The sequence below is a fragment of the Pelophylax lessonae genome (assembly GCF_965119305.1).
Source record: "Pelophylax lessonae genome assembly, chromosome: 4".
In the NCBI taxonomy this organism is placed as follows: Eukaryota; Metazoa; Chordata; class Amphibia; order Anura; family Ranidae; genus Pelophylax; species Pelophylax lessonae.
In genome coordinates, this window is record NC_138771.1 from 97,356,716 (window position 1) to 97,383,690 (window position 26,975).

Here is a 26,975-nt window from a genome sequence, read left to right on the forward strand (position 1 = left end):
ACTTAGAGGCGACTCCCATTGAAGTCTAAGTGCACAAGTCGGATAGAGGTCGCCTTGAGTAGTACAGGAACCTTTTCTGAAGTCGGAGCGACTTCAGTAGTGCATATTAAGATGGCTCTCATTCATTTACATTGAATTTGTAATGACTAACGACTTGGGGCCATTAGAGGTTGCACAAGTCGCGTCCCAAGTCGAAGTAGTGTGAACCGGGTCTTAGGGTTTAACACTACTGGCCATTCCCTTCATAAATAAAAAAATAATAATTATAAAATATCTGGGATAAGATATTCTTTAAAACATGAATTGAAAGTATTTCTTTTAAAGCCAGAGGGGATACGTAAAGAAACATTTGTAAGAAAATCATTAGCAAAGAACCAAGCAAGAAGTTGCACTCATCAAAGATAGGAATGCAATCCATAATACAGCAGAATAAAATTAATTAAAGGTCATGAAAGGTTCACGCTACTGACTTCAGTGTTTTGTGCTTATACAATAGTTCCACATTCTCCCTGCTGTGCGCAATAAACAAACATTGAGAAATATGCAGTGTGTCGCCTAGGTTTACCTTGGAGGCATCTTCAATGGTTTTATGAAGGTTCCTTAATTTAAGATGGCAGGCTGATCGATTAAGATACAGTCCAGGGATCTTGTCATTTAATCGTATCCCCAGATTCAAAGCGTCCACAGCTGCAAGATAGTCACCCGCAGAAAACAGCTTACTGTAGCCACAAGAAACAAAAAGAAAAATGAATAAGAAAAAATTACATTGAACATCTTTATTACCTGTAATTAGTCATTTTGTAAACTCCATAATTGCAGTAGACACAGATAACATTTCAAAATTGTTTTCTAAATTTGTACGTCACAGAAACAGTTACTATATGATTTATTAATTGTGAGCCAAGTTTGAATAGCTAAAGTCACTGAACGCAAATCTACCTTCGACATGATATACCTAATATACAGTTCCTAAAACTACACAAAGGTTCACTAATATTAGGGAATTCAGTGACTGAATGAACGTTCTTCGAAAGCACTTCAAAACTTTTGTTTTCTTTTAAAATTTGATTTTGGAAAGGATGTCAATCTTTGAATGAAAACCACATATGCTGTCAGAAATTTGTTAGTTTAAGAAAAAATGTCATCCTTCTCCTTCGAATCTTCTTGTCATTGAGGTAAAAAAAAAAAGTAAAAAAAAAAAAGTGGATTTGACCAAATAATGCTTAGAAATTCAAATATGAACATCGGTCTCTGCTAAAAATATATATATATATATATATATATATAATGTTTGGAGGTTCTGAGTAATTTTCTAGCAAAAAAAATGATGATTGTAAGAGAATAATGCTAGAATTCGCCTGGTATGGAAGTGGATAATTAAATGTTAGTAAAAGTTACCCTTCCATTTTAATCTGCAGAGTTTTATATTTATTATGGAAGTGTTCTGTACATGGTGTACAGAATGCCTTCAAAAATGTAATTTGCTGCTTATGTAAATGTCTCACTGGTTTTGCCTTAAGTTTGCGCTAAAATAAAAGACAGATTTTAGGCATGCTCTGCAATAGAAATTACATTTTTGGTAAGATACTTCCTAAGGGTTAATTACTTCTAAGGAGGATGCAGACACGGAGAATCTCCTCATTTCCTAGAGTGCATCAGGTGATTATAAAGAAATAGACCCTTACATTCAGAATCAATCCCCAAAGGACATGGTCGAAATAACAGTTAGCAGAAGCAGAAAGGAATCTGCAACAATGTTTGGAAAAATCCCGAGTATTCACTAGAACTGCAACAATGTTTGGTAACACCTTTGGGATGAAATAGAGCGGAGACTGCGAGCCGTCCACATCAGTGCCTGACTTCACAAATGCGTTTCTGGAAGAATGGTCAAACATTCCCATAGACACACTCCTAAACCTTGCAGACAGCCTTCCCAGAAGAGTTGAAGCTGTCATAGCTGCATAGGGTGGGTCAACTCCATATTGAACCCCTACGGACTAAGACTGGAATGCCATTAAAGTTCATGTGCATGTAAAGGCAGGCGTCCCAATACTTTTGGTAATATATAGTGTACCTCTCTACTAGAGATAACTGAAAATACCAGTTTTCCTTTCTCTTATATTTTAGCAAAATACTTCAGAGTCCAAACTGAGACCCTTTGCTTGCTTTTATCCGCCCCTTGGGGCACTATTACTCCAACTGACACCCACAATGGGGCATAATTTCTATCACTGATACTAACAATAGGGCACTATACCTCCAGCTGACACCAACAGCAGGACATTATTCCTCCCACTGACACCAGCAGCAGGACATTATTCCTCCCACTGACACCAGCGGCAGGACATTATTCCTCCCACTGACACCAGCGGCAGGACATTATTCCTCCCACTGACACCAGCAGCAGGACATTATTCCTCCCACTGACACCAGCGGCAGGACATTATTCCTCCCACTGACACCAGCGGCAGGACATTATTCCTCCCACTGACACCAGCGGCAGGACATTATTCCTCCCACTGACACCAGCAGCAGGACACTATTTTTTACACCGACACGAAGGATAGGGCACTTTTCTTTCTCTTGATACCAACAATGGGGCAATATTCCTCCCACAAATAACAATGATGGGGAATTGTTTAATCCCATTGACACCAGGACATTTTCTACTTTCTTTAACTACAGTCTGCCCCCTCTGAAAGACAGTAAACAGGTCCTATGTTTGGAAAGTTTGGAGACCCCTGCTTTAGGTCATGAACACAGAACTTCTTACAAAATATTCATGGAAGTTCCCAACTTAAAGCGGAGTTCCAGACATTTCACTCACCTGTCCAACGGTCCAGCGATGCGGCCGCCCGAAGCCTCGATCCTCTCCCTCGGCATCACTGCTGTGGGCACCCGGCTGTGACAGTTTGCGGCTTCACAGCCGGGTACGCACTGCGCATGCGCGAGTTGCGCTACGCGCTGTGATTGGCCGGCAATCTTCTGGGACCTTTGACATGTCCCAGAAGATTGCAGGGAGGGAGGGGGAGAGGAGAACTTCCGCTCAGGGCGCCGCGGCGCTCCGAGCGGAAGTGGGAGCGGGTACATGTCAAAACTAGGTACCCGCTCCCCCCCCCAAAAAATGACATACCAAATGTGGCATGTCAGGGGGTTAGGACCACCTAAAGCGGAAGTTACACTTTTGGGTGGAACTCCGCTTTAATTTGAGTGCATGACTGACAAAATAGCAGCCGGCATCTTGTATTGGCAGCTCTTATGATTTTAAATTATAAATAAAAGGCAAGACTTTTTCTTTTTAGTTTTGAATATAGTGATGAGAAATTAGAACATCTGTTAGGGTGAATTTCAATAATGGGGGTACAGACAACAATAAAACCTTTTTCTACTTACCATTGTCACCGAGAGTGAGAGCGAGGGTAAAAGAAAATGCCAAATACTGGAGGACAGTAATAGAGGGGAAATCTTCCAATGGGGACACTAGATCTGGTGACAACCAGGGATTCTAAAAAAGGATTCCCTCAATACATAGTTATGTCCTCTCACTTCCGGTTTTAGTTATGGGACAGGAAGTGAGGGGAAATCTCTCCAATGGGAAACAGATGGTGGGTAAAAGCTCACAGGGGTTGCCAGACTCAACCACCTTACCAACCCTTTTGTGTCTGCTAATCCTGTCAGTGGCTTCTGCTCACCCAACAAAATAAATTCAACATACTAACAACTTACAGAGCCTTCCACAACTCGGCCCCCATCTACATCTCTAGCCAAATCGCAAATTACCAACCAAATCGTTCTCTTCATTCCTCCTGAGACCTTCTAATCTCTAGTTAACCTCCACCAATGCTCGACTCCAGGACTTCTCTGGAACTTCTTCCCATCCTATGGAACCCCTACCCCAATTTGTCTGACTATCTCCTACTGTCTACTTTTAGACAATCCATGAAAATCCTCTTCTTCAGAGAATCCTATCCTGTCTTGACCCAACAACTGTACTTTTATTTTCTCCATCAGCGTATCCCCCACAGTTAATACCTTTAGTATCACTTGACCCTCCCTTTTAGATTGTAAGCTCTAACGAGCAAGGCCCTCCGATTTCTCCTGTACTGAGATATGTTATGTTGTAAAGCACAAAAATGTTTGTGCTCTATAAATACAGTGTAATAATAATAATACCAACCTTCACACTATCCAAAATGTAAAAACAAAATGTGACTTTAGTTCTACTATAACTTTTAAAGTACCGTATTTATCGGCGTATAACACGCACTTTTTCCTCCTAAAAATGGAGGGCAAAACACCAGTGCGTGTTATACGCCGATGTATTAAAAAAAAAAAACAGTCCAGGCAGCGCTGGCAGGGCAGAGGAGGGGGGCAGGCCGGTCCGAGTAGAAGAAAGGACGAGCGGTTGCTGTCATAGGAAGTTCCGCCTCCTATGATAGACAGCACAGTGGCCCAATGCCGGGACGCGGGACCTGTGATGTCTATCATAGGTGCCAGGACTTCTGAACACAGCGGCCGCTTTTCCTCGCTTCTCCTCGGTCCGGTCCGCCCCCCTCTGCCTCTCAGCCTGTTTTTTTTAAATACCAGTATATCGCCGCTCTGTGCAATGGCGCTGGTGAGGATACTGTTGCTGTTACCCTGCATTGGTGGACACTGCACTGGCAAGACTGCATTGATGGACATGGCGCTGGTGAGGCTGCATTGGTGGACACTGCACTGGCGAGACTGCATTGATAAGCACTGCGCTGGCGAGGCTGCATTGGTGGACACTGCACTGGCAATGCTGCATTGGTGGACACTGCGCTGGCGAGACTGCATGAACCCTGTGCTGATGAGGCTGCAGGCTGCATGAACCCTGTGCTGATGAGGCTGCAGGCTGCATGAACCCTGTGCTGATGAGGCTGCATGAACCCTGCGCTGATCAGGCTGCATGAACCCTGCGCTGATGAGGCTGCATGAACCCTGCGCTGATGAGGCCGCATTAAAAACTGCGCTGATGAGGCTGCATTCACGGGCATGGGTAAGACTGCATTTGATAAAAAAGAAAAAAAAATGTTCTGAGTTCAATGCTGTTTATTTCAAATTTAAGCTTTTTCCTAAAATGTCTCTCCTAAATTAAAGTGCGTGTTATACGCAGATGCGTGTTATACACCGATAAATACGGTATTACAATAATTGATGGGTTTGCTCTAAAAGAAAAACAACAGGATAAATAAGGGACCTATTAATGATTAACTAAATTGTAAATAAACCCATGGATTTATTTGTTTCCCAAAAACAGTTACATTCAAGGCATCCCATGAAAGTCAGCGTGTTCCCGCATCGCATCCGCACCCCTGGCAATTCACACTGCCATATGCGATACGCTGGGGGTGTCAATTAAAAGTTAACGACACCCCCAGATCAGATCGCATATCGCAGAGCGATCTGAAAGTTCGCACAGAATCGGATTGCACTAGTGTGAACCACCATGCGATCCGTTTCTGCTGCGGACCAAAAAAAAAGGGTCCTGTGCGTGTTTTAGTGTGATTGCGGTGCAAATTCAGCCATACAAACTGTATGGCTGAATTTGCACCGCACAGATATCACATGTAATTCTAGGAGCAGTGCGCTCCGAATTACATCCCATCTCTGTGATCGCACAAATGTGAACCAGCACTGAATGAGAATGGTCACAGTTGCTTGTGCTCTTAACCAAACTGTCAAGCCATCAAATGTCATGTCATAACTTACTGATCACATGTGCAGCACCACGGCAACTGCTGACCATACAGAGGCTAAGGTGGCATATCCCTTGACTTTAACCACTTCCCGCCCGCCCTATAGGGAATTGACGGCGGAAAGGTGGTTGTATTATCCTGACACGCCGCCATCCTTGGGGTGGGTGCCACTAGAGCCACCGGGGATGCCCACCCATGACCCCAGGGAAGCCCACCCATGACCCCAGGGATGCCCACCATGGCCACCAGGGATGGCAATCAGGGCTCAGGGAGCCCGCCAGTGCCCTCCCTATCAGTGCTGCCCGACAGTGCCCTCCCTATCAGTGCTGCCCACCAGTGCCCATCATTGCAATCTATCAGTGCTGCCCACCAGTGCCCATTATTGCCCACCAGTGCCGCCTATCAGAGCCACCTATCAGTGCCCATCAGTCCCGCCTATCAGTGCCCACCAGTCAGTGCCCATCAGTTCTGCCTATCAATGCCCATCAGTGCCGCCTATCAGAGCCACCTATCAGTTCTCATAAGTCCCGCCTATCAGTGCCCATCAGTGCTGCCTATCAATGCCCATCAGTGCCGTCTATCAGTGCCCACCAATGCTGCATATCAGTTCTACCTATCAGTGCCACATATCAGTGCCACCCCATTAGTGCCTCCTCATCAGTGCCTGTCAGTGCGGCCTCATCAGTGCTCATTATTGCAGGAAAAAAACATAACTGTTTACAAAATTTTATAACCTAAACAAAAAAACTTTTTTTTTTTTTCAACTTTTCTGTCTTTTTTTTTTTGTTTAGCAAAAAAGAAAAAAACCTTGCGGTGATCAAATACCACCAAAAGAAAGCTCTATTTGTGGGGAAAAAATGACATAAATTTGGTTTAGGTATAGTGTTGCATGACCGCGCAATTGTCATTCAAAATGCAACAGCGCTAAAAGCCATAAATTGTCCTGGGCGGGAAGGGGGAAAAGTGCCCGGTATTGAAGTGGTTAAAGGTGCACTTTAATATTGTGGGTGTAAAGTCCAAAGATGTAATTATTGTCCTTCCTTCACTACATGGTAAGAACCTGACTTGGAACAAGCAAGTGCATCAGACGCCATGACACCTTACTTGTTACATGCTTTTTCCAGGCCAGTGGCTGAGTTCTTAGTCTGACAAAGGTAAAACAGTTCCAAAGCCTGAACCTTCAAAAACAAGTCAGCAATGGCAGCTTATATACATCATATATATATATATATATTTTTTATATATAAATATATGATATATTTATATATATATTTTTTTTCAAGCAAGGATTTCTTTATAGATACACACTGCAGAAGTAACAATTACACTAAACAATGGTATGGCTATAATGCGAAAGTAGAGATTAATAGGTATATCAGATTCTCATAATGCACCTCATCCCGGTTAATATCATGAATGAATAGAAAAGAAGGGGGAGGGGGGCTTTCAAGGTGCTTGCAGTATTAACAAAAAAATATATATTAAAAAAAAAATATGTACAGCTTTTAAAACTTCATATTTTTATTACAAACAAATAGTAAAAAAAAAAAAGAAAAAAAAAAAAGAAGGACTAATACCTCCTTAAGAGGATACAAAAAGAAATGATTGGATGTCAGACTGTACATAATTAGCCAGCCACCATACATCTACCCCACTAGTATATTACAGCAATAAGCTTATACGTAACCATATTCCGCTTTTTCAATGGGGAAGATGAGAGTATGACTTTGGGGAGATGTATTGTCCCAACGCGTTTCACTTGTAGAGCTTCTTCAGGGGTTCTAGGGGTGCAGAACTGAATTAATCATCCAAAGAATATACAATTATCGCATAGGTGTGCAGAGGCCCACAGGGAACGGATCCAGCAAAGAGTTTGGTAGCAAGTCAGACAAAAGAGCCTAAATACGGTCCCAGTAGCAGGGCCCCAGGGAATCTAATGAGGAGGAACACCAATTATGTCTAAAAAAAGTGGCAATACCTATACAAGCTGGGCATTACAAGAAAGAGAAAGCCTTTATTAATCCATCTAATTCCTGTGTGCGGTAAAGTGGGTAAATGTCGGATCCTCAGCAACAACCAAGCAAAAATGAAAATCCCATTCACCCTTCTTTTCTTTAATGAGAAAGCAGCGAACATGACATACTACAAAAAGCATTTTTCATATTTTGTATGAATTAGTCAGGCAAAAAAAAACAAAAAAACATCTTTTCAAATAACAAAAGAGCAGTGAAAGAACAGTTCAAAATGGACAAGGAAATGGGAAAGAAAAGGGAGGTGAAGGAAGGAGGAAAGGGCACCAGGGAAAGTAATAAGGTACCAGCAGGCCCAAAGAGAACCCATATCCAATAATTACTGAGCTGTCCAAGGCTGCCAAACCTTATAATATTTCTTAGGAAATTTCTATTAATTTACGTCAATTTATACAAAGGTTAAACAGCACTGATCGACGATTCCCAAGAGTTCACTGTGTTAGTAGGGGTGAGTTCCATCCACAAATTGTTTCATTGTTGGCGTAATACAACAAATAAGTAATCAGCAATTTAGTGTGAGGAGGTCTTTGATCATCGTCATATATACCAAGTAAAGCCAACTCAGGGGACATTAACAGGTTCAGTTGCAGACGGACATGGATAAGATCAATTATTTCCATTCAAAACTGGCACACATTGGTACAAGTCCAAAACATATAGAAGTACATACTGGGGATCACCTGACATCGGGACCAGGCCCGCGATCTCTGGGAATAGATCCTATGTCGGTATCGTGGAGTATAGTACACTTTGTGTAAGAACTTAGTCTGGATTTATTTATTCCTAGACAAGATAATAAACTTAGCTCCCATATTTTAAGGGTTCTCAGGTATGATGTGTCACAGTAATCAAGATAAGTAACTTGTCTTAGCGTAGTTTATATTTAACCACTTGCCGACCAGTCACGTTGACTGTACTGTGGCAAAGTGGCTCGTTATCATCTGGCGACGTAGACCTACGTCACCAGACATTCCCCTCTCTCGGCAGCGCGCGCGCGCCGCCGTAGGCTCGCTCCCGCTGTATTCAGTTACAGTGGGAGTCGGGCCAGGGGAGGAACGGCGGTGATCACCGCTGCTCTTCCCCGATCGTCGGGGATCAAGTGTGGAAATCCGCCCGCTTGTGTAAACAAAGCGGGCGGATCTCCTAAGTGACAGGCAGGGTCAGATTGCAGGGTTCAGCTTAGCTGAACCTGCGATCTGTCCCTGTGTCACACATTCACCTCCCCCCACACATGTTAGTAAGCACCAGGCATACATTAACTCCTCCCTCTCCAATAAAAATTAACCCCTTCCCTGCCAGTGTCATTTTTACAGTAACAGTGCATCTGTATAGCACTGATTACTGTAGTAATGTCACTGGTACCCCCAAAAGTGTCAAAAATGTCAGTCAAGGGTCCAATCTGTCCGCCGCAATGTCGCAGTCCCGCCAAAAAAAAAAAAAAAAACGCAGATCGCCGCCATTACTCGTTAAAAAAAAAAAAAAAACACAGAAATCTTTCCCTTAGTTAGTAAACGCAATACCTTTTGCGCAAACCAATCAAAATACGCTTATTGCGATTATTTTTAGCAAAAATATGTAGCAGAAAACAAATTGGCCTAAAATGATAAAAAATTTTGATTTTTACATTTTGGGGGGGGGGGGGGGGATTTCATATAAAAAAAAATTTGAAAAATATTGTTATTTTTTCAAAATTGTCGCTCTTTTTTTGTTTATAGCGCAAAAAGTAAAAATTGCACAGGTGATCAAATACCACCAAAAGAAATCTCTATTTGTGGGGAAAAAAAGGACATAAATTTAATTTGGGTACAGCGTTGCACGACCGCGCAATTGTCCGTTAAAGTAATGCAGTGCCGAATCGCAAAATATGGCCTGGTCAGGAATGGGGTAAAACCTTCCGGTCATAAAGCGGTTAAAAGTACGCTCATTGAGAATTGTTTTGTCAAAGACATGTAGCTAAATACATTTTGGCCTAAATATATGACAAAAATTGAATATATTGGATATTTTTTAACTGTCAAAGTAGAAAAATATTGTTATTTTTTAAAAATTTTCACATATTTTTTATTAAAATCGCAAAAAATTAAAAAGCGCAGAGGTGATCAAATACCACCAAAAGAAAGCTCTGTTTGTGGGAAAAAAAGGATTTAAATTTCGTTTGGGTACGGCATTCAGGGGAGGACTGGGCTAGGGGGCAGGGGGGCAATTGCCCCCCGGGCTGCTCTAGTGCCATGGAAAAAGGCTGCACAGCTTCTGCCACTGATATGCCTGAAGGATTCCTGCTGAAGAGAAGTAAAAATTCCACACTGCTGACCTACTGACTGCGGGATGAAGACAAGGACAGAGTGTAGGCCTCCCCCCCCCAGCATGGATGGTGTAAACTGTGTCTGTGCAGAGGCCGGTTCCATGCCCCACTGGAGACTCTCCTCACCCAGCCATCCCTGAGTTCGCCCAATGAGCAGAGAGAACCTGGAGTGGAGCTTCAGCCTGGAATAGGATTCAGAAGGAGGCCAGGAAGAGGGAGAGTGGGAGGGGGGCCGAGTCGCTGCACCATGGGCCTCTGGTTTGTACTTGCCCCCTGGGCCGAAAGTTGCCAGTCTGCCCCTGACGGCATTGCATGACCGCGCAATTGTCAGTTAAAGTCACACAGTGCCGAATCGCAAAAAGTGGCCTGGACGTAAGACAGCAAAATTCTCCGGTGGTAAAGTGGTTAAAATGTTCACTTTTATGCACATATATTTCTTAGCGTGAGTTTAGTCTCATCTAGCTAGCAGTGTAGCAGATGCTCTTGTCACCAGTGTCTCATGCTGCCCTGCACCTAGTTGGCAGTTGGACTTGAGCTGTAACGGTAACGGTTTCTGTTGACCCCAACCTCCATCTTCACTTCATGACCACTCTTCAGTGTCAACTGGCTTGATAAATATTTGCTGCACGTCCTCATTTTTGGGACACTCCAGTGACAGGAAGCTCGAGTATTACTGAAGAGATGCATTACTTTTCAGCGATGGAGAAGAAATCTATACTTGTTGTATTGGCTGCAATCCTAATGCTTTTTCTGCTGGCACCACTATCAGAGACTGAATTCAGCACACCAACAGCAATGGAGGAAATTTTCACCACCAAAGAAAATAATACAGCAGGAATGGAAGAGTTTTTTGCCAACATTGCAGATAACACAGCGGAGACTGAAGGCCACACTACAACTTGTGAGCTTTATATGTTCACAGCTGAAGCCATTCATCTGATACTCCTTACAGTAGCAATCTATTTTTATGGACAACCCTTCTGGGATAGATAATGGTGAATCTATGCTCAATATGGAGGAGACGACACACATCCAAAAAGGTATGAATAGTCTCATGTTCAGATTTTTCAACTTTTATTCTGTTATTGATACCTCTAACTTACTGTTTCTAACAGTAATTTATACTACTGTATATTTACTTAACCACTTAAGCCCCGGAAGATTTTACCCCCTTCCTGACCAGGCCCTACTTTGCGATTCGGCACTGCGTGATTTTAACAGACAATGGAGTGGTTGTGCAATGCTGTACCTAAACAAATTTGACGTCCTTTTTTTCCCACAAACAGAGCTTTCTTTTGGTGGTATTTGATCACCTGTGCGATTTTTTGAACAAAAAAAAGAGCGACAATTGTGCAAAAATAACAATATTTTTCACATTTTTTTATATGAAATTCCCCAAAAAAATGTAAAAATCAAAATTTTTTAACATTTTTGGCCAATTTGTTTTCTGCTACATATGTTTGGTAAAAAAAATCACAGTAAGCGTATTTTGATTGGTTTGCGCAAAAGTTATTGCGTTTACTAACTAAGGGAAAGATTTTTGTCATTTTTGTTGTTTTTTTTTTTTAACGAGTAATGGCGGCGATCTGCGTTTTTTTTGCGGGACTGCAACATTGTGGCGACAGATCGGACCCTTGACTGACATTTTTGACACTTTTGGGGGTACCAGTCACATTACTACAGTAATCAGTGCTATAAATATGCACTGTTACTGTAAAAATTACACGGGCAGGGAAGGGGTTAACTGTATTGGGGAAGGAGGGGTTAAGTGTGTCCCTAGGGGCGTGTTTCTAACTGTGCAGGGATGTGGCTTTACATGTAACAGCACAGATCAATGGTCCTACATAGCAGGACCGTATGATCTGTGCTGTTACACAAGGCAGAGTGACAGGCGGCTTTGTTTACATTACCCGCCTGGCTTTCTCCCTTCACAGCGGACGATCGCGAGTGACCGGCGGACATCAGGTCCGCCGGTCACTCGCACGGAGGCGTCCGTGAATGAGCTGGGGCGAAAGCGCGCCTCCGGCGGCGTGCGCTCACCCCCTATTGGCTTACAGGCTAGTGACGTACCCATACATCACTTTGCCTGGCCGGGGCTGACCGCCGCAGTATATGTACTTGCGGCGGTCGGAAACAGTTAAAGCAAGTGAAATGTTAAAAGTAGAACTATAGACAAAGCTTTTTTCTTTCATTTTGGATAGAGTAATGCCCCATACACACGTGCAGATTATCTGAAGACTTTTGTCTGCAGACTTACCAAAACCATATAATATGAGGTCAAACCTAAACACTTTCAATTTGTATGCAATCCGGCAGGCCCTTGCACTACATAGAAAAGGTAAGTCTGCAGATAATCTGTCTGTCTAACCCTTGTCTGTTTTTTTATCGCCATCTGTGTCCCAATGCAGAGATTTCTCTTCACCTTCTGTCCAATAGCCAAACAAGAGGTGAATGGAAATCCCTGCAAATTAAAGTAAAACTAAAGGCAAAACTTTTTTTTAGCTTTAGATAGAGTGGAGAGGGATTAGAACGCTTGTTAGTTTGAAGTGCTGTTTTTGCCCTATTTGTCCTCTTTACCGTTATCGCTAAAATTGAAAGTAAAAGAAAATAACAAATTTTGGGTTGTCCCCAGAGTAATAGAGGGGAAATCTTCCAATGCATTCTATGCATTAAGATAAAAAGCCATCTGTGTGTAACAGCCGCCCCAGCACCCCCTAATACCTATTTCTATCCAGTGATGTCCATGAGTCCCTCGGCCATCCAGGACTCTCCCTCCTGATTGGCTGAGACACAGCAAAAAAAAAAAAAAACATATAACCCTCCCTTCTTTTATCCAAAATGAAAATAAAAATTTGCCCATATAGATATAGTCCTCCTCGAAAAAGCTCCAAATGGAATTTGGCTAAATGCAGTGATGGGAGAATGAAGTAAAGGTAAGTATATGCTGCTGGGGGTAAAGCTTCACCCAGAATTAGGACAACAGAGAGAGTGGATATAGTATAAGAACAGCCAGTGATAAAGTATAGGTGGGGAGGGACAGTTAAAATTAGTGTCAGATTGTGGGGGATTAAAAACTCTGTCTCCTTTCGTGTGGTCCTGGTGACTGGTACCAAACAAAACTAGAAGTTAGAGAAACCCCCCTATAGGAACAGGGAAAGAGAGAACTAAAACACAATTGTAAATTGTGCAAGGAAGAATCAGAACCCTTGTCAGGTTTTAGCTGTTCTCTGTGTACCTTTGATGGCTGCTCAGACAGAAGAGGGGAACAAAGCAATATACTTAAACTATAACGAGCAGGGCCCTCTAATTCCTCCTGTATTGAATTGTATTGCAACTGTACTGTCTGTCCTCATATTGTAAAGCACTGTGCAAACTGTTGGCGCTATGTAAATCCTCTATGATAATAATACTTACCAAAAATAGGGATAACAGACCAGCATCATATAGTAGAGCAGGGTTTCTCAACTCCGGTCCTCAGGGCACACTAACAGGCCAGGTTTGCAAGAAAACTGAAATACATAACAGGTGATATAATTTGCTGCTCAGTGATTGCAGTATTCTAGTCTGCATCTCCCCAAGGTAATACTTAAAATCTGGCCTGTTAGTGTGCCCTGAGGACCGGAGTTGAGAAACACTGTAGTAGAGGAGGCAACAAAAAGCAGGAAAATGTTATGTGTTAACAGGATTGGAGTTATATGACCATGGGGGTAGAGGAACAGAAGAGCCTTGATACAGGAGTGGATGGAGTAGCATAGTCAAGGTTATGAGATATTGTGGTTGATTTCATAAAGGAAAAGAGGCTGTTGTTCACTTTGCTAGGGAATGCATCCTAAAGCTTAGTAAATCTAGTGAAGTTTGACTCTGTAGGAATACCCAATCATGTGCAAGGAAAATAAAAAAAAATAAAAAAAAAAACAGAATTTTTACTTGCACGTGATTGGATGGTAGATGACAGCAGAGCCTCACTTCATTAAAGTGGTTGTGAACCCCATTCATGAAAGTTGAACTAAGCATGTATAACTGCAGTGTTTACTTCTCTCTCTCTCCAAATCTCGAATTGTCGTTTCTCTCTGGTGCTCCATTCCTCTGTTATCAGCATGAGTCACTTCTGACAAGTTCTGACACATGAGATAACATTAGCTGAAAATTTGTGTTGGGAGGGAGATTAAAGTGAGATTAGCAGGGAACTTGTCAATTCAGACTACAGCTCTGCATGCTCCTTCGGTCCTCTGCCTATGTGGAGGGGTGTGTTCCCTTTCTCCAATCAGCTCTCACACAGTGTAAGTCCAGTATCCCCCCATCCACCCTTATGTACAGCTGAAAAAAGGAAAAAATTTATTTTTGTAAGAACTTACCGTAAAATCCTTTTCTCTGAATTTCATTGACAGACGCAGCTCTGCTTAATCATAGAATATAGGATTATGCTCCTCCCACTAGGGATAGGCACTAGGCGGGAAAAAGGTTTGTCCACGCCTATAGGGGCTGTCCCAGCCGGCATAACCACTCAGGCTCTGCTATACTCAAACAGTTGTGTTGCAAGCAGTGACAGAAAAAGACCCCATAACTCAAAAGTAGAGGGACGGGTGCTGCTTCTGTCGAACTTCAGAGAAAAGGATTTTATGGTAAGTTCTTACAAAAATCCAGTTTTCTCTATCGTTTATTGACAGACACAGCTTTGCTTAATCATATACTATAGGGATGTCCCAAAGCAGTAAAAACAGGAGGGGTGGGAACAAGACAGGAACAAAAAACTTGAATGCCCCAATGGCTAAAATGTAGCCAACCAGGTAAAACAGAGCTCAACCAGAAAAAACAGGAGCTCCCCCGGAACAATGAACCCTCAAAGAGAAACCAAAAAAGGAGGTTTTCTCTTAAACAGTGAAAGATATAAAACTTCCGCGCTAGTGGTCTATTTGGTTGTGAATTTAGAAGGGAGGATAAGTGTACAAGATGTATGTGCAAATGCAAAACAGGTGTATCACCTAAGTGTGAACGTGATATGTATATATATATATATATATATATATATATATATATATATATATAGGCTGCAGCCTCCCCAGATAATAGTCCGAAGACTAGAACTGTGAATGAAGAAAGGAGGGATGGTGGCGCTGCCTATGAAAGAAAACTTAATATTAAGTGCAACAATGGAATGCTAGCAATGTATCCTCAGTGTGCAAAGATATAACTTATAAAGTGATTGATGCATATAACTGATATTAAACCATGTGATGCAATGTGGAAAATATCAAACAAAATTAGCAACCAACAGTATAGATATTATTACTAGCAGCAAACAATTATAGGTGCAATATCTAAGGTGCTTATCAAAAAGGGTATAAATTATAAAGTGACTGGTGCATATAAATAATATTGAACCTTGTGATACACTGTGGTAAATATCAAACGTAAATGGCAATAAACAGTATAAATAGCAGCAAGCTATTTAAAATATTATTACTTCAAATTGTAAAGTGCTTATCAAAAAAGTGCTCTAGTGTATATAAAACCCCAACTTTACCATATAATATGGTGTGGGGTTGAAATAAAGTGCCAACAACAAATGGTAATAAATATGCACACCAAAAAAAGCCCAATATAAGCGAACAGTCTCTATGTCACATGCAGTGACCAAATGCAGGTGTAAGATTCCAAATCAATATAGGTGACAACATTCTGATAGTGGTTTGTAAGGAGTGACCCCGTGGTGGGCGGTGAGGTGCTGGTTGATCCTTCTGGTAGAAAAACACACTTACCAGAAACACCCACCCCACACAGGGGTATATAGCGGGTGTGTAAAATATATACAGCGACCCAACGCTCTCGGTATCTCCACCTATTCCTGGATAAGGGCGTCCTACAGGAAACCTGGGCGGTCCTAGTATAAGGTATCCCTTAGGGTGTTGGTGGATCCTAATAGGCTCCTAGCAGCAGGTAAGGTCCGAGGTGCCCACCGGTATCACTCGAGGTTATATGCCAGGGAATAATCATAGACAAGGGACATAGTGTAATACCGTAGGATATTTATTCATACAAAAATGTAGAGAGGTACTCACAGGCTGCTGATGACGTATTTACTACGAAACGCGTACAGCGTGTTGCGTCACTTCCGGCTTTCACCACTTGAGATCAAGGCTTGGACCGCACAGCGCTCCTTATTCATTATATGCCTGTTTGATTCTCCTTATATGTGAGTACCTCTCTACATTTTTGCATGAATAAATATCCTACGGTATTACACTATGTCCCTTGTCTATGATTATTCCCTGGCATATAACCTCGAGTGATACCGGTGGGCACCTCAGACCTTACCTGCTGCTAGGAGCCTATTAGGATCCACCAACACCCTAAGGGATACCTTATACTAGGACCGCCCAGGTTTCCTGTAGGATGCCCTTATCCAGGAACAGGTGGAGATACCGAGAGCGTTGAGTCGCTGGATATATTTCACACACCCGCTATATACCCCTGTGTGGGGTGGGTGTTTCTGGCAAGTGTGTTTTTCTACCAGAAGGATCACCCAGCACCTCACCGCCCACCACGGGGTCACTCCTTACAAACCACTATCAGAGTGTTGTCACCTATATTGATTTGGAATCTTACACCTGCATTTGGTCACTGCATGTGACATAGAGACTGTTAGCTTATGTTGGGCTTTTTTTGGTGTGCATATTTATTACCATTTGTTGTTGGCACTTTTTTTCACCCCCACACCATATTATATGGTAAAGTTGGGGTTTTATATACACTAGAGCACTTTTTTGATAAGCACTTTACAAATTGCACTAATAATATTTAAAATTGCTTGCTGCTATTTATACTGTTTATTGCCATTTACGTTTGATATTTACCACAGTGTATCACAAGGTTCAATATTATTTATATGCACCAGTCACTTTATAATTTATACCCTTTTTGATAAGCACCTTAGATATTGCACCTATAATTGTTTGCTGCTAGTAATAATATCTATACTGTTGGTTGCTAATTTTGTTTGATATTTTCCACATTGCATCACATGGTTTAATATCAGTTATATGCATCAGTCACTTTATAAGTTATATCTTTGCACACTGAGGATACATTGCTAGCATTCCATTGTTGCACTTTATATTAAGTTTTCTTTCATAGGCAGCGCCACCATCCCTCCTTTCTTCTTTCTCTTAAACAGTGGCCTGCAAAACCTTGCGGCCAAAAGAAGCATCCGCTGACACCAGCACATCTACCTTGTAGAACTATGTAAAGGTATGCACAGACAACCAAGTGGCCGCCTTGCAAACTTGTAGCACCGACGCCTGATGGCGAAAAGCCCAGGAGGCACTCAGCACTCTAGTAGAATGTGCCTTCACTGGAAAAGGAGGAATCTGACACTTCAGTGAATAGGCCTGTACCACCGTCTGTCTGATCCATCTGGAAATGGTTGAAGTAGATGCAGCCAGTCCCTTACGAGGTCCATCCATAAGGACAAAAAGAGTGTCCGATTTTCTGAAGGATGCAGTGGTCTCTAAGTAAACCCTGATAGCCCGGACAACATCCAAAGAATGTAAAGCATACTCCTTAGGATGCTGAGGTTTAGGGCAAAGGGAAGGCAGTACAATGTCTTCAATTAAATGAAAATCAGAAACCACCTTAGGAAAGAACGACTGATTAGGTCAAAGTACCGCCTTATCTCTGTGAACCACCAGATAAGGTGAGCGGCAAGACAACGCCGCCAATTCATATACTCTGTGGGCAGAAGTGATCGCCACCAAGAAAGACAACCTTCTGAGACAAAGCAAGCAGCGAAATGTGCCGCATACCAGTCCCTCCTCCAGACCACAAGAAAATGGCTGCTATACATTCTCAATGGGGAATTTCAGAAAATGGATGCCCATACAAACTAATGGGAATACAGATATACCGGCAAAATTGTGGCCCCCATGCGTGCCATGTGGTCTCCGGGACCCCCAAAAGGGGTCCCAGAACAAAAGGCATCTAAGGGTACCCATTCAAGGAACCCCTCCGGACGATCCATCCCCCGCAAATATATGCCAAAAATCGGCCGCATTATTACTGCTACCCCCACAGTGAAAACCCACAAGGAGGGGAAGCAAGGGGTACGCCAGTTAGGCTTCCGGGGATGCCAGGGAACCAAGGGAGCCTCTAAGGTCTGATAATTCCAGGGAGAGGCTGGCGCCCACCCCGCGACCTCCAGGGGTAGTGGGGGGGGGGGGCAGGTTACTCACCAAACCGCGGTACCAGGCCGGCGCCACTCTGAAACAGATCACCTCCCACCCAGGATGGAGGTGCTGTTAGCAAATCGTGACTCAGAGCATTCCAGGTCATCTGCTTTCCGGCGAGATGATCCAGGCTCGTCTCCATCCATCGGGGCACTGTCATGGCGAGGCCCAGTACTGGACTATAACCTGCTCACGCTCGCAGGCCAGGTTGGGAGACCTTAGCCGACCATTGCTTGTAGTTGCTTGTAGTTGCTCTGGATCTTAGTCCTCAGGAACTAACTAGAAAAATAAAAAAAATCACAAACTTTCCCTATTACAGCTAAGACTGAAGTCCATGCAGGGAACTAGGTCCTATACCTGTCACTAGGCAGAACAAACTGTTTGAGTATAGCAGAGCCTGAGGGGTTATGCCGGCTGGGACCGCCGCTATAAGCGTGGACAAGCCTTTTTTTTCCCGTCTAGTGCCTATCCCTAGTGGGAGGAGCATAACCCTATAGTCTATGATTAAGCAGAGCTGTGTCTGTTGATGAACGATAGAGAAAAAACATTTTTTAACATGATCTGCACTTTCTAAACAGTGTAGAGTAGGGAAGGCAGCAGATATAAAAGTAAAACTTATGTAGGAGGATTGGTTTCATCTCTGTGTATCATCTGAGGCTGTTCATTTCATTGGGTATATGTAAGGGTTCACATCCACTTTAATTAGGCTCTGGAGCGAATTGTCTTGCAAAATTAAACAGCCTACTTGCCTTTAGTAAATCAACCCTAAGGCCTAGGAGCAGCAGGATACAGAAGTGTGGCAATAATACAGTGAAATGACTGTTGTTGGCAAAGTTACCAGTAAAGTATTTCATTAGTCAATATATTACCAACCAAGTGTGCTGGCTGCTATTAGGAAGTGTTTAGGGAGAAAGGACCCCCCCCCCCTCCCCCAAACACTCCCAAACATTAGTGTACTGTATAAGTTGTTAGACAGAACCATATGATGAGACTAATACTGATATTCTCTATTGATGTTTAGGGCTTCCTTTGTATTTTCTCCAACTGAAGATGAAGACCCATCTACTACAAGCTGAATATTCAACTCACTTGAATAACGTTCAGACTGACATTTCATGTTGCTTATATTTTTGTCTGTTATAAAAAAAATTGTTCAATGATAAAACTGACTAAATTGCCTCCAGATTTATAGAAAACGACTGTAGCTCCAGGCTCCTCTCAAATACTGTAGCTGCTGACTTTTAAAAATCAGGGCACTTGCCTGTCCAGGCATCCAGCTTAACTTGGCTATTGGGGGCTGGCGCCCCCATCTTGACTAAGGGAAAGCGGCAGATAAGCCTTGCGGCTTCACAGCCAGCTTCCTACTGCACATGCGTGAAGCGTGCTACACTTTGTAATTGGACCACAGTCTTCTGGAAGGTGTCCCAGAAGGTTGCAGAGGAAGAAGGGGCCGAAGGAGGGTCAAAACCAGGTACCCGCTCCCCCCAACCATCCCCAAAAGGTGCCAAATGTGGCAGCCGTGGAGGGGAGGAGGCAGACAAGCAGAGCTATCCCTTTTGGGTAGAGTTCTGCTTTAAGCCATTTTATTATTTACTTCTTCCTATGTCGTGCCTGAATGCTTTGTGTCCAACAAATATATATATATATATATATATATATATATATATATATATATATATATTAGTCCGTAGGGTTCAATATTGAGTTGGCCCTACCTTTGCAGCTATACCAGCTTCAACTCTTCTGGGGAAGCTGTCCACTAGGAGTGTGTCTATGGGAATGTTTGACCAATCTTTTAGAAGCGCATTTCTGAGGTTAGGTACTGATGTTGGAGAGAAGGCCTGGCTCGCAGACTGCGCTCTAAATCATCCCAAAGTTATACTACCGGGTTGAGGTCAGGACTCTGTGCAGGCCAGTCAAGTTCCTCCACCCCAAAATCTCTCATCCATGTCTTTATGGACCCTGCTTTGTGCCCTGGTCCAAATTATTTGGTGGAGGGGGGTTATGGTATGGGGTTGTTTTTCAGGGGTTGGGCTTGGCCCCTTAATTCCAGTGAAGGGAACTCTAAAGGTGTCAGCATACCAAGACATTTTGGACAATTTCATGCTCCCAACTTTGTGGGAACAGTTTGGTTGTGGCCCTTCCTGTTCCAACATGACTGCACACCAGTGCATAAAGCAAGGTCCATAAAGACATGGATGAGTGAGTTTGGGGTGGAGAGCTAAAGTGAATAAGTGCAAAGATATGGTAATGTGCTAATAAGGTGCCTGCTATATAAATAACAATATCCAAAAGATATTTGATATAAAGTGGCAGGTGCTTATTAAAGTGCTTAACAGTGTTAAAACAATAATATCAATTATAATATGTTAAATAATCAATCTATACAAAACTAAAATCAATATATTCATAATAGTGTACAATCTATCAGTGCAAGTGCAGGCAGTGCAAACCAGGAGTGAAAATAAATGAATATAAATATATGACAAGTCCATTCAGTAAAAATGTGCAAAATCAGGAAGATGAGGTGCTTGTCAAATACTTCCACACTCAGTGCTCGTGTGTCCACCACCACAACTAATGGATAGCCTCTCACTTTCCCACAGGTTCAAAATGCAGTCACAATACCGGTAGTAGTAATGCTTGGTAGGGATATCCTTATTATACTACTCCATCCAGCGGATTGTGTAAGCAATCAATGATCCCAATGGGAATAATCCTTGTGGGGACATCAATGAGATACTGCTCCTTGCAAGGATATGTGGAATACCCTCATATATCCACAGTAACTCCCAGTAAGCATGGAAAAAAAAACAACCGGGGATCTAATGCTCTTTGATATGGTGACTTTAATATAGTAAACACAAGAAATACACCTACAAGGCGAGCACAATCCACAGCTTGTGCTAGCTGATCGAACAAATACACAGTGCCTCTGGAGGAGCCGTGCTGCCGTGTCGCAGCTCGTAGTCTCCTCCCCTAAACGCGTTGCGTCATACGCTCCCACGTCACGACTTCCTGTCTAACAGTATGCGTTAAAGACAAACGCATGCAATGGCTGCAGGGCCACTTCACGGCACCCTGTATTACCTGCTGTCCTAACTCCTGTAAATCAATGAGAGTCTCCACAGTGGGAGCACATGCCTTCTAATGGATAGATAGGGGGCAGGTGGGCCCTGTTTTTAACGCATTCTTTTAGACAGGTTAATTCGGTTGGTAAGCAGACTGGTTGGTGAGTTGAGCTGGGAATTTTTCTGGATTTGCCTTAAAGGCATCCCAGTCTTAGTTGGTAGGGTTCAACATTCAGTTGGCTTACCCTCTGCAGCTATAACAGCTTCATCTCTTCTGGGAAGACTACAAGGTTTAGGAGTGTGTCTATGGGAATGTTCGACCATTCTTCCAGAAGCGCATTTGTGAGGTCAGGCACTGATTTTGGACGAGAAGGTCTGTCTCACAGTCTCCGCTCTAAATGATCCCAAAAGTGTTCTATCGGGTTGGGGTCAGGACTCTGTGCCCTCCATTCCAAACTCGCTCATCAATGTCTTTATGGACCTTGATGAGGAAAACATGTAACAGAAACCTAAAACTCCACATGCTGGCTGGACATAAGAATTCAATGTATTTCTATAATATGCTTCATATTTATCCAACCTAAAGTGGATGTAAACCCTAACATATACCTAGTGAAGTGAACAGCCTCAGATGATACAGAGAGGAGACAAATCTCCATACATAAATTTTACATGTATATCTGCTTTCTTCAGCTTTCTATATTCTTTAGAAAGTGCACATCTCCACTCCACATTTTTCTTCCGGTTTCAGCAGTGGGAGGGAAGTCTGAGCATACACTGTGTGTGAGCTGATTGGAGAAAAGCACACATCCCCCTTCCACATAGGCAGAGGAATGAAGAAACGTGCAAAGCTGTGCTATGAATAGACAAGCTCTCTGCTTATCTGTCTCTAAGTCCCTTCCCTGACACCAATTTTCAGCTGCTTTTATCTCCTTTGTCAGAGAACTTGTCAGAAGATATCATGCTGATAACAGAGAAAAGAAGCAGCAGAAAGACATGGGATTAGGGCTTTGCTGAGAGTAAACACTACAGATATATGTGCATAGGTCATATTTCATGAATGGGGTTTAAATCCACTTTAACCACCTCCGGACCGCCCACCGTGTATTTACGTCGCTACTTTGATGTTAAATACCGGGCTTATGGCAGCAGATAGTTGCCATAACCCCCCGGTATTTCTATACGCAGCCAGCGATTTTCTTTCACATAAAAAGTAGTCCTAGGGATGGAATTGCCGTGGGATTTTTATGGGCGGCAGGAGAGGTGCCAACCCCCCCCATCCTTCCACCGCTTCCCGCTGTCTTTTCCCGCTTACCAGAGCCATCGGTAGCAGGGAAAATGATCCGATTCATCCATGTCCCAGGCAGGAAGTCGAGTGAGGGCAAGATGGCCTCCACTCGACTCTATGGCCTTGGAGGACTAGAGCGATGTCATACGTCGCTTACTCCAAACGGCCTCAAAGGGCCCATTTTTTTTCTTGTTTTTTTTTTTTAAGGGTAGATGTGAGATCTGAGGTCCCTTTGACCTCAGATCCCACATTCAAGAGGACCTGTCCTGCTTATTTCTATTACAAGGGATGTTTACATTCCTTGTGATAGGAATAAAAGTGATTTTTTTGTAAAGGGACAGTGTGAAAATAAAAAATAAAAGGTAAAATAAAAAAGTTTAAAGCGCCCCGCCCCTCCGAGCTCATGCCCAGAAGTGAATGCATACACAAGTCAGGCCCACATACGTAAATGGTGTTCAAACCACACATGTGAGGTATAGCTGTGATCATTAGAGTGAGAGCAATATTTCTACTCCTACAACTACTCTGCATCTCTAAACTGGTAACTTGTAGAGATTTTTAAAGCGTTGCTTATGGAGAATTTTAAGTACCAAAGTTTGTTGCCATTTAACGAGTGTGTGCAATTTTGAAGCCTGACATGTTAGGTATCAATTTACTTGTCATAACATTATCTTTCCAATTTTTAAAAAATTGGATAACTAGACTAGATCATAAGGCACGAGACAAACATTGCATTTAAATTTACTTGGTGTATAGGGTTTAAAGAGCTATATTTTTTTCGCAAATAAAGGGTTTTTGTGACCCCCCCCCCCCCCCCCCCCCAAGAATAAATTATTATTTCTCTAGTAAAAATGGAAGAAACGAATTTGATAAATAAGGAGAGGGTGATCGAGAAATCATTACATGTACTGAAGAGCAAGATTTTGAAACATTGTGTCCTAAAGGCAAAAATTAAAGTGGAGCCCATTTCATAAAGAGCATCTAAGCTATGTTATTAGATTTAAGGCTTCAAATGTCAATTTATCTTGTCAAAAAAATTAAAAGGTGAATACTGTACAACCCCACCCCACACCTCTGGACATCCACTGTACTTGTTTTTGTGGGTGATAAGCTCTCATGGCTCACGCAGTTGGTGCAGTGGTGCGTGTGTGGAGGGGGGTGGGCTTGCTCTTCTTTTTCAAGGCTTCCAGGTCAGATCAGAGAGATGCTCTGTGCCAGCACTGACCAATCAGAATTGCTCTGATCTGTCCCAGAATCCCTGCAGAAAGAAGAGGGAAAAAAAGCGTTAATTTCACATCTCCGGACCTCTGTACTGTCTGGGTGGACACTGACAGCTCATCGCCCACGGAGTACAGCGGGGAGCATTTTTTCTGAAAAGGTTCAGTAGGGAATTCCAGTAGGTATTTCAGTAGGGAATTCCAGGTACATACATAAAAAAATGATGTAAGTACTAGAAAATTGTTATCTAAAATCAGAGAAAGATGTAAGTTTACCTTATTTCTAAAGATGTACATTGGATGAGGGACTGCTGCAGGGACTCTAGATGGTAACATATTATAGCCACATGACACGACACTGCATAGACCATTTACTATCCTACTCGTGTAAAACATTTGCTGTTCGCAAAAAACAATGAGATTCTTGAAGTCATTTATCTAGTGCAGCATGGAAAATAGATGAAATCACCTGTCTAGTTGCTACTGGTAACCAACCTTTATATAGGAGCCAAGCTGGGTTGTATGCAAAAGGTCTTCCATAGGTAACTTTGTGGGTACAGCCATGGCCAAAGGTTTTGAGAATGACACAAACACAAATTTTCATAAAGTCTGCTGCCTCGAGTTTTATGATGGCAATTTGCATACGCTCTAGAATGTTATAAAGAGTGATCAGATAGATTGCAATTACTTGCAAAGTCCCTCTTTGCCAAGAAAATGAACTTAATCCCATAAAAAACATTTTCAATGCATTTGTGATGAAGGCTTCAGGGCGCCCAAGAGAGTCCAACAAGCGCCAGGACCGTCTCCTACAGTTGATTCAGCTGCAGGAATGGGGAACCACCAGTGCATTGCTTGCTCAGGAATTGCAGAAGGCAGGTGTGAGTGCATCTGAATGCACAGTGAGGAGAAGACTTTTGTAAGATGGCCTGGTGTCAAGAAGGGCAGCAAAGAAGCCACTTCTCTCTAGGAAAAACAACAGAGACAGACTGATATTCTGCAAAAAGTACAGGGATTGGACTGCTGAGGAATGGGGTCAAGTCATTTTCTCTGATGATCCCCTTTTCCAATTGTTTGGGGCATCCAGAAAAAACCTTCTCCAGAGACGAGAAGGTGAGTACTACTATAAGTCCTGTGTCAAGCCAACAGTAAAGCATCCTGAGATCATTCATGTGTGGTGTTGCTTTTCAACCAAGAAAGTGGGCTCACTCACACCTTTACCTAAGAACACAGCAATGTTTGAAGAATGGTACAAAAACATGCTCCGGGAGGAACTTCTCCCACCCATCCAAGAACAGTTTGGTGAGGAACAGAGCCTTTTCCAGCATGATGGAGCACCTTCCCATAAGGCAAAAGTGATAACTAAGTGGTTTGGGGAACAAAACCAGGGGCGTAACTACAGGGGTTGCAGAGGTTGCAATTGCAACCGGGCCCCATGCTCCAGGGGGCCTGTGTGGCTCCCCTGTACACCTGGATAGGAGGGGGGGGGGGCAGGGGCAGCATGTAGAGAAGTCACTGTCCTCCTTTTTCCTCCAGTAGCTGCAGGAGGAAAATGGAGGAGATTGGTTCCTCTGTATGCTGCCCCCACCGCCCCTCCTATCCGGTAACTTGTGTTCTGCTGTCTCTGGGCCCCTGTGTGCTCCCCTGGTCCCCCCCCCCCCCACTGTGCTACCCCCCCACTGTGCTCCCTTCCCTCTCCTGCTGCAGGGGATGTGTCACAATAGAGAACCAGGAAGGGGTCGATAAATATGTAATTTACCAGCTCCTTCCTTTTCTGAATGGACAGAGTCATAGTCAGTCACATTGTAAAAGAATAAAATAAAATGATGAAAAATAATACGATTAAAATACCAAAAAAAAAAAAAACTACCGACACCAGTGGGTGAACTTCCAGGATTATAAAGGTCACACTTGCAACAGGGCCCTGGCATTCCACCACTACCATGGGGAGGCACCAAGATGGCAGGAAGGGGGCCCACTGCCGAACTTGTGAAAAGGTCCCGCTGCGGGACCGTAATAAAGGGTCCCGCAATGAGAGTAAAGGGTCTTAGGATCAATGGGAAGAGCCCCAGGCTTAAAGGGAAGGGCCCCGGCCAGCGGTCCGGGGGGCCCTTCATGGTTTCTTGCACCGGGCCCTGAAGGTTCTAGTTACGCCTCTGAACAAAACAACGAAATTTTGGGTCCATGGCCAGGAAACTCCCCAGACCTTAATACCACTCGAGAACTTGTGGTCAATCCTTAAGAGGTGGGTGAACAAAAATAACCCCACAAATTCTGGCAAACTCCAAGCATTCATTATCCAAGAATGGACTGCCATTAGTCAGAATGGGCCCAGAAGTTGATTGCATGCCAGGGCGAATTGCAGAGGTCTTGAAAAAGAAGGGTCAACACTGCAAACATTGACTATTTGCATAAACTTAATACAATTGTCAATAAAAGCCTTTAACATTTATGAAATGCTTGTAATTATACTTCAGTATATCATAGTAAAATATATATAAATAAAATTGCAGCGCTGATAAATATTAATGAAAGTCTTAACTGGGCAGTACTCATGCCCTAATTCAAGGAAAATCCGCACATAGTCCAAGGTATATACGACTGACCAAATAGAGAGTCCACAGAAGTAACTCCGGTGTCAACATGTGAATAAAAAAACCCGGGCCGGACCTCCTCCCGGGAATGTGACACAGGAAATGCACATTTCTTTGACTGTCAGATAAAGGGCACATTAAATGCATTGTGTTATGCCCCTGATGATCAACACTTGTTGGAAACGCGTTGGGAGTGGTGGCTAATCCTGATTGCGCTGCTGTGATGCTTACAGCGGCGTGACGAATGTGAGTTACCATGTTTTTGTACTTTCATTTTACCCAATAAATGGGATTTGCTTTTATGTTAATACTGGTGTCTCCTCTATTGAATACACGTGTGAACATTTGTGTGGAGTGTCTAAATGTAGGAGATGGAGCCATGATGACGGGGATTATGATATACTGGATATGCCTTTTTGGATTTTAAATTTGTTGAGTTTGCACTACATGTGGGGAAGAAGAAGATATGCATGTGGTGTTACTCTAGGACAGTGATGGCGAACCCATGGCACGCGTGCCACAGCTGGCACGCAG

The 26,975-nt window shown here is 43.0% G+C and overlaps 1 protein-coding gene across 2 annotated transcripts in view; it reads right to left on the reverse strand.

Annotated features, from left to right (window-relative positions):
- DNAAF4 (dynein axonemal assembly factor 4) overlaps window positions 1–26,975 on the reverse strand; it is a 61,898-nt gene that overhangs the window by 13,670 nt on the left and 21,253 nt on the right. For both annotated transcript variants that reach the window (XM_082256958.1, XM_082256957.1), the window contains exon 7: window positions 566–719. In XM_082256958.1, coding sequence (XP_082113084.1) covers window positions 566–719 — 154 coding nt within the window. The remainder of the gene's footprint in view (window positions 1–565; window positions 720–26,975) is intronic.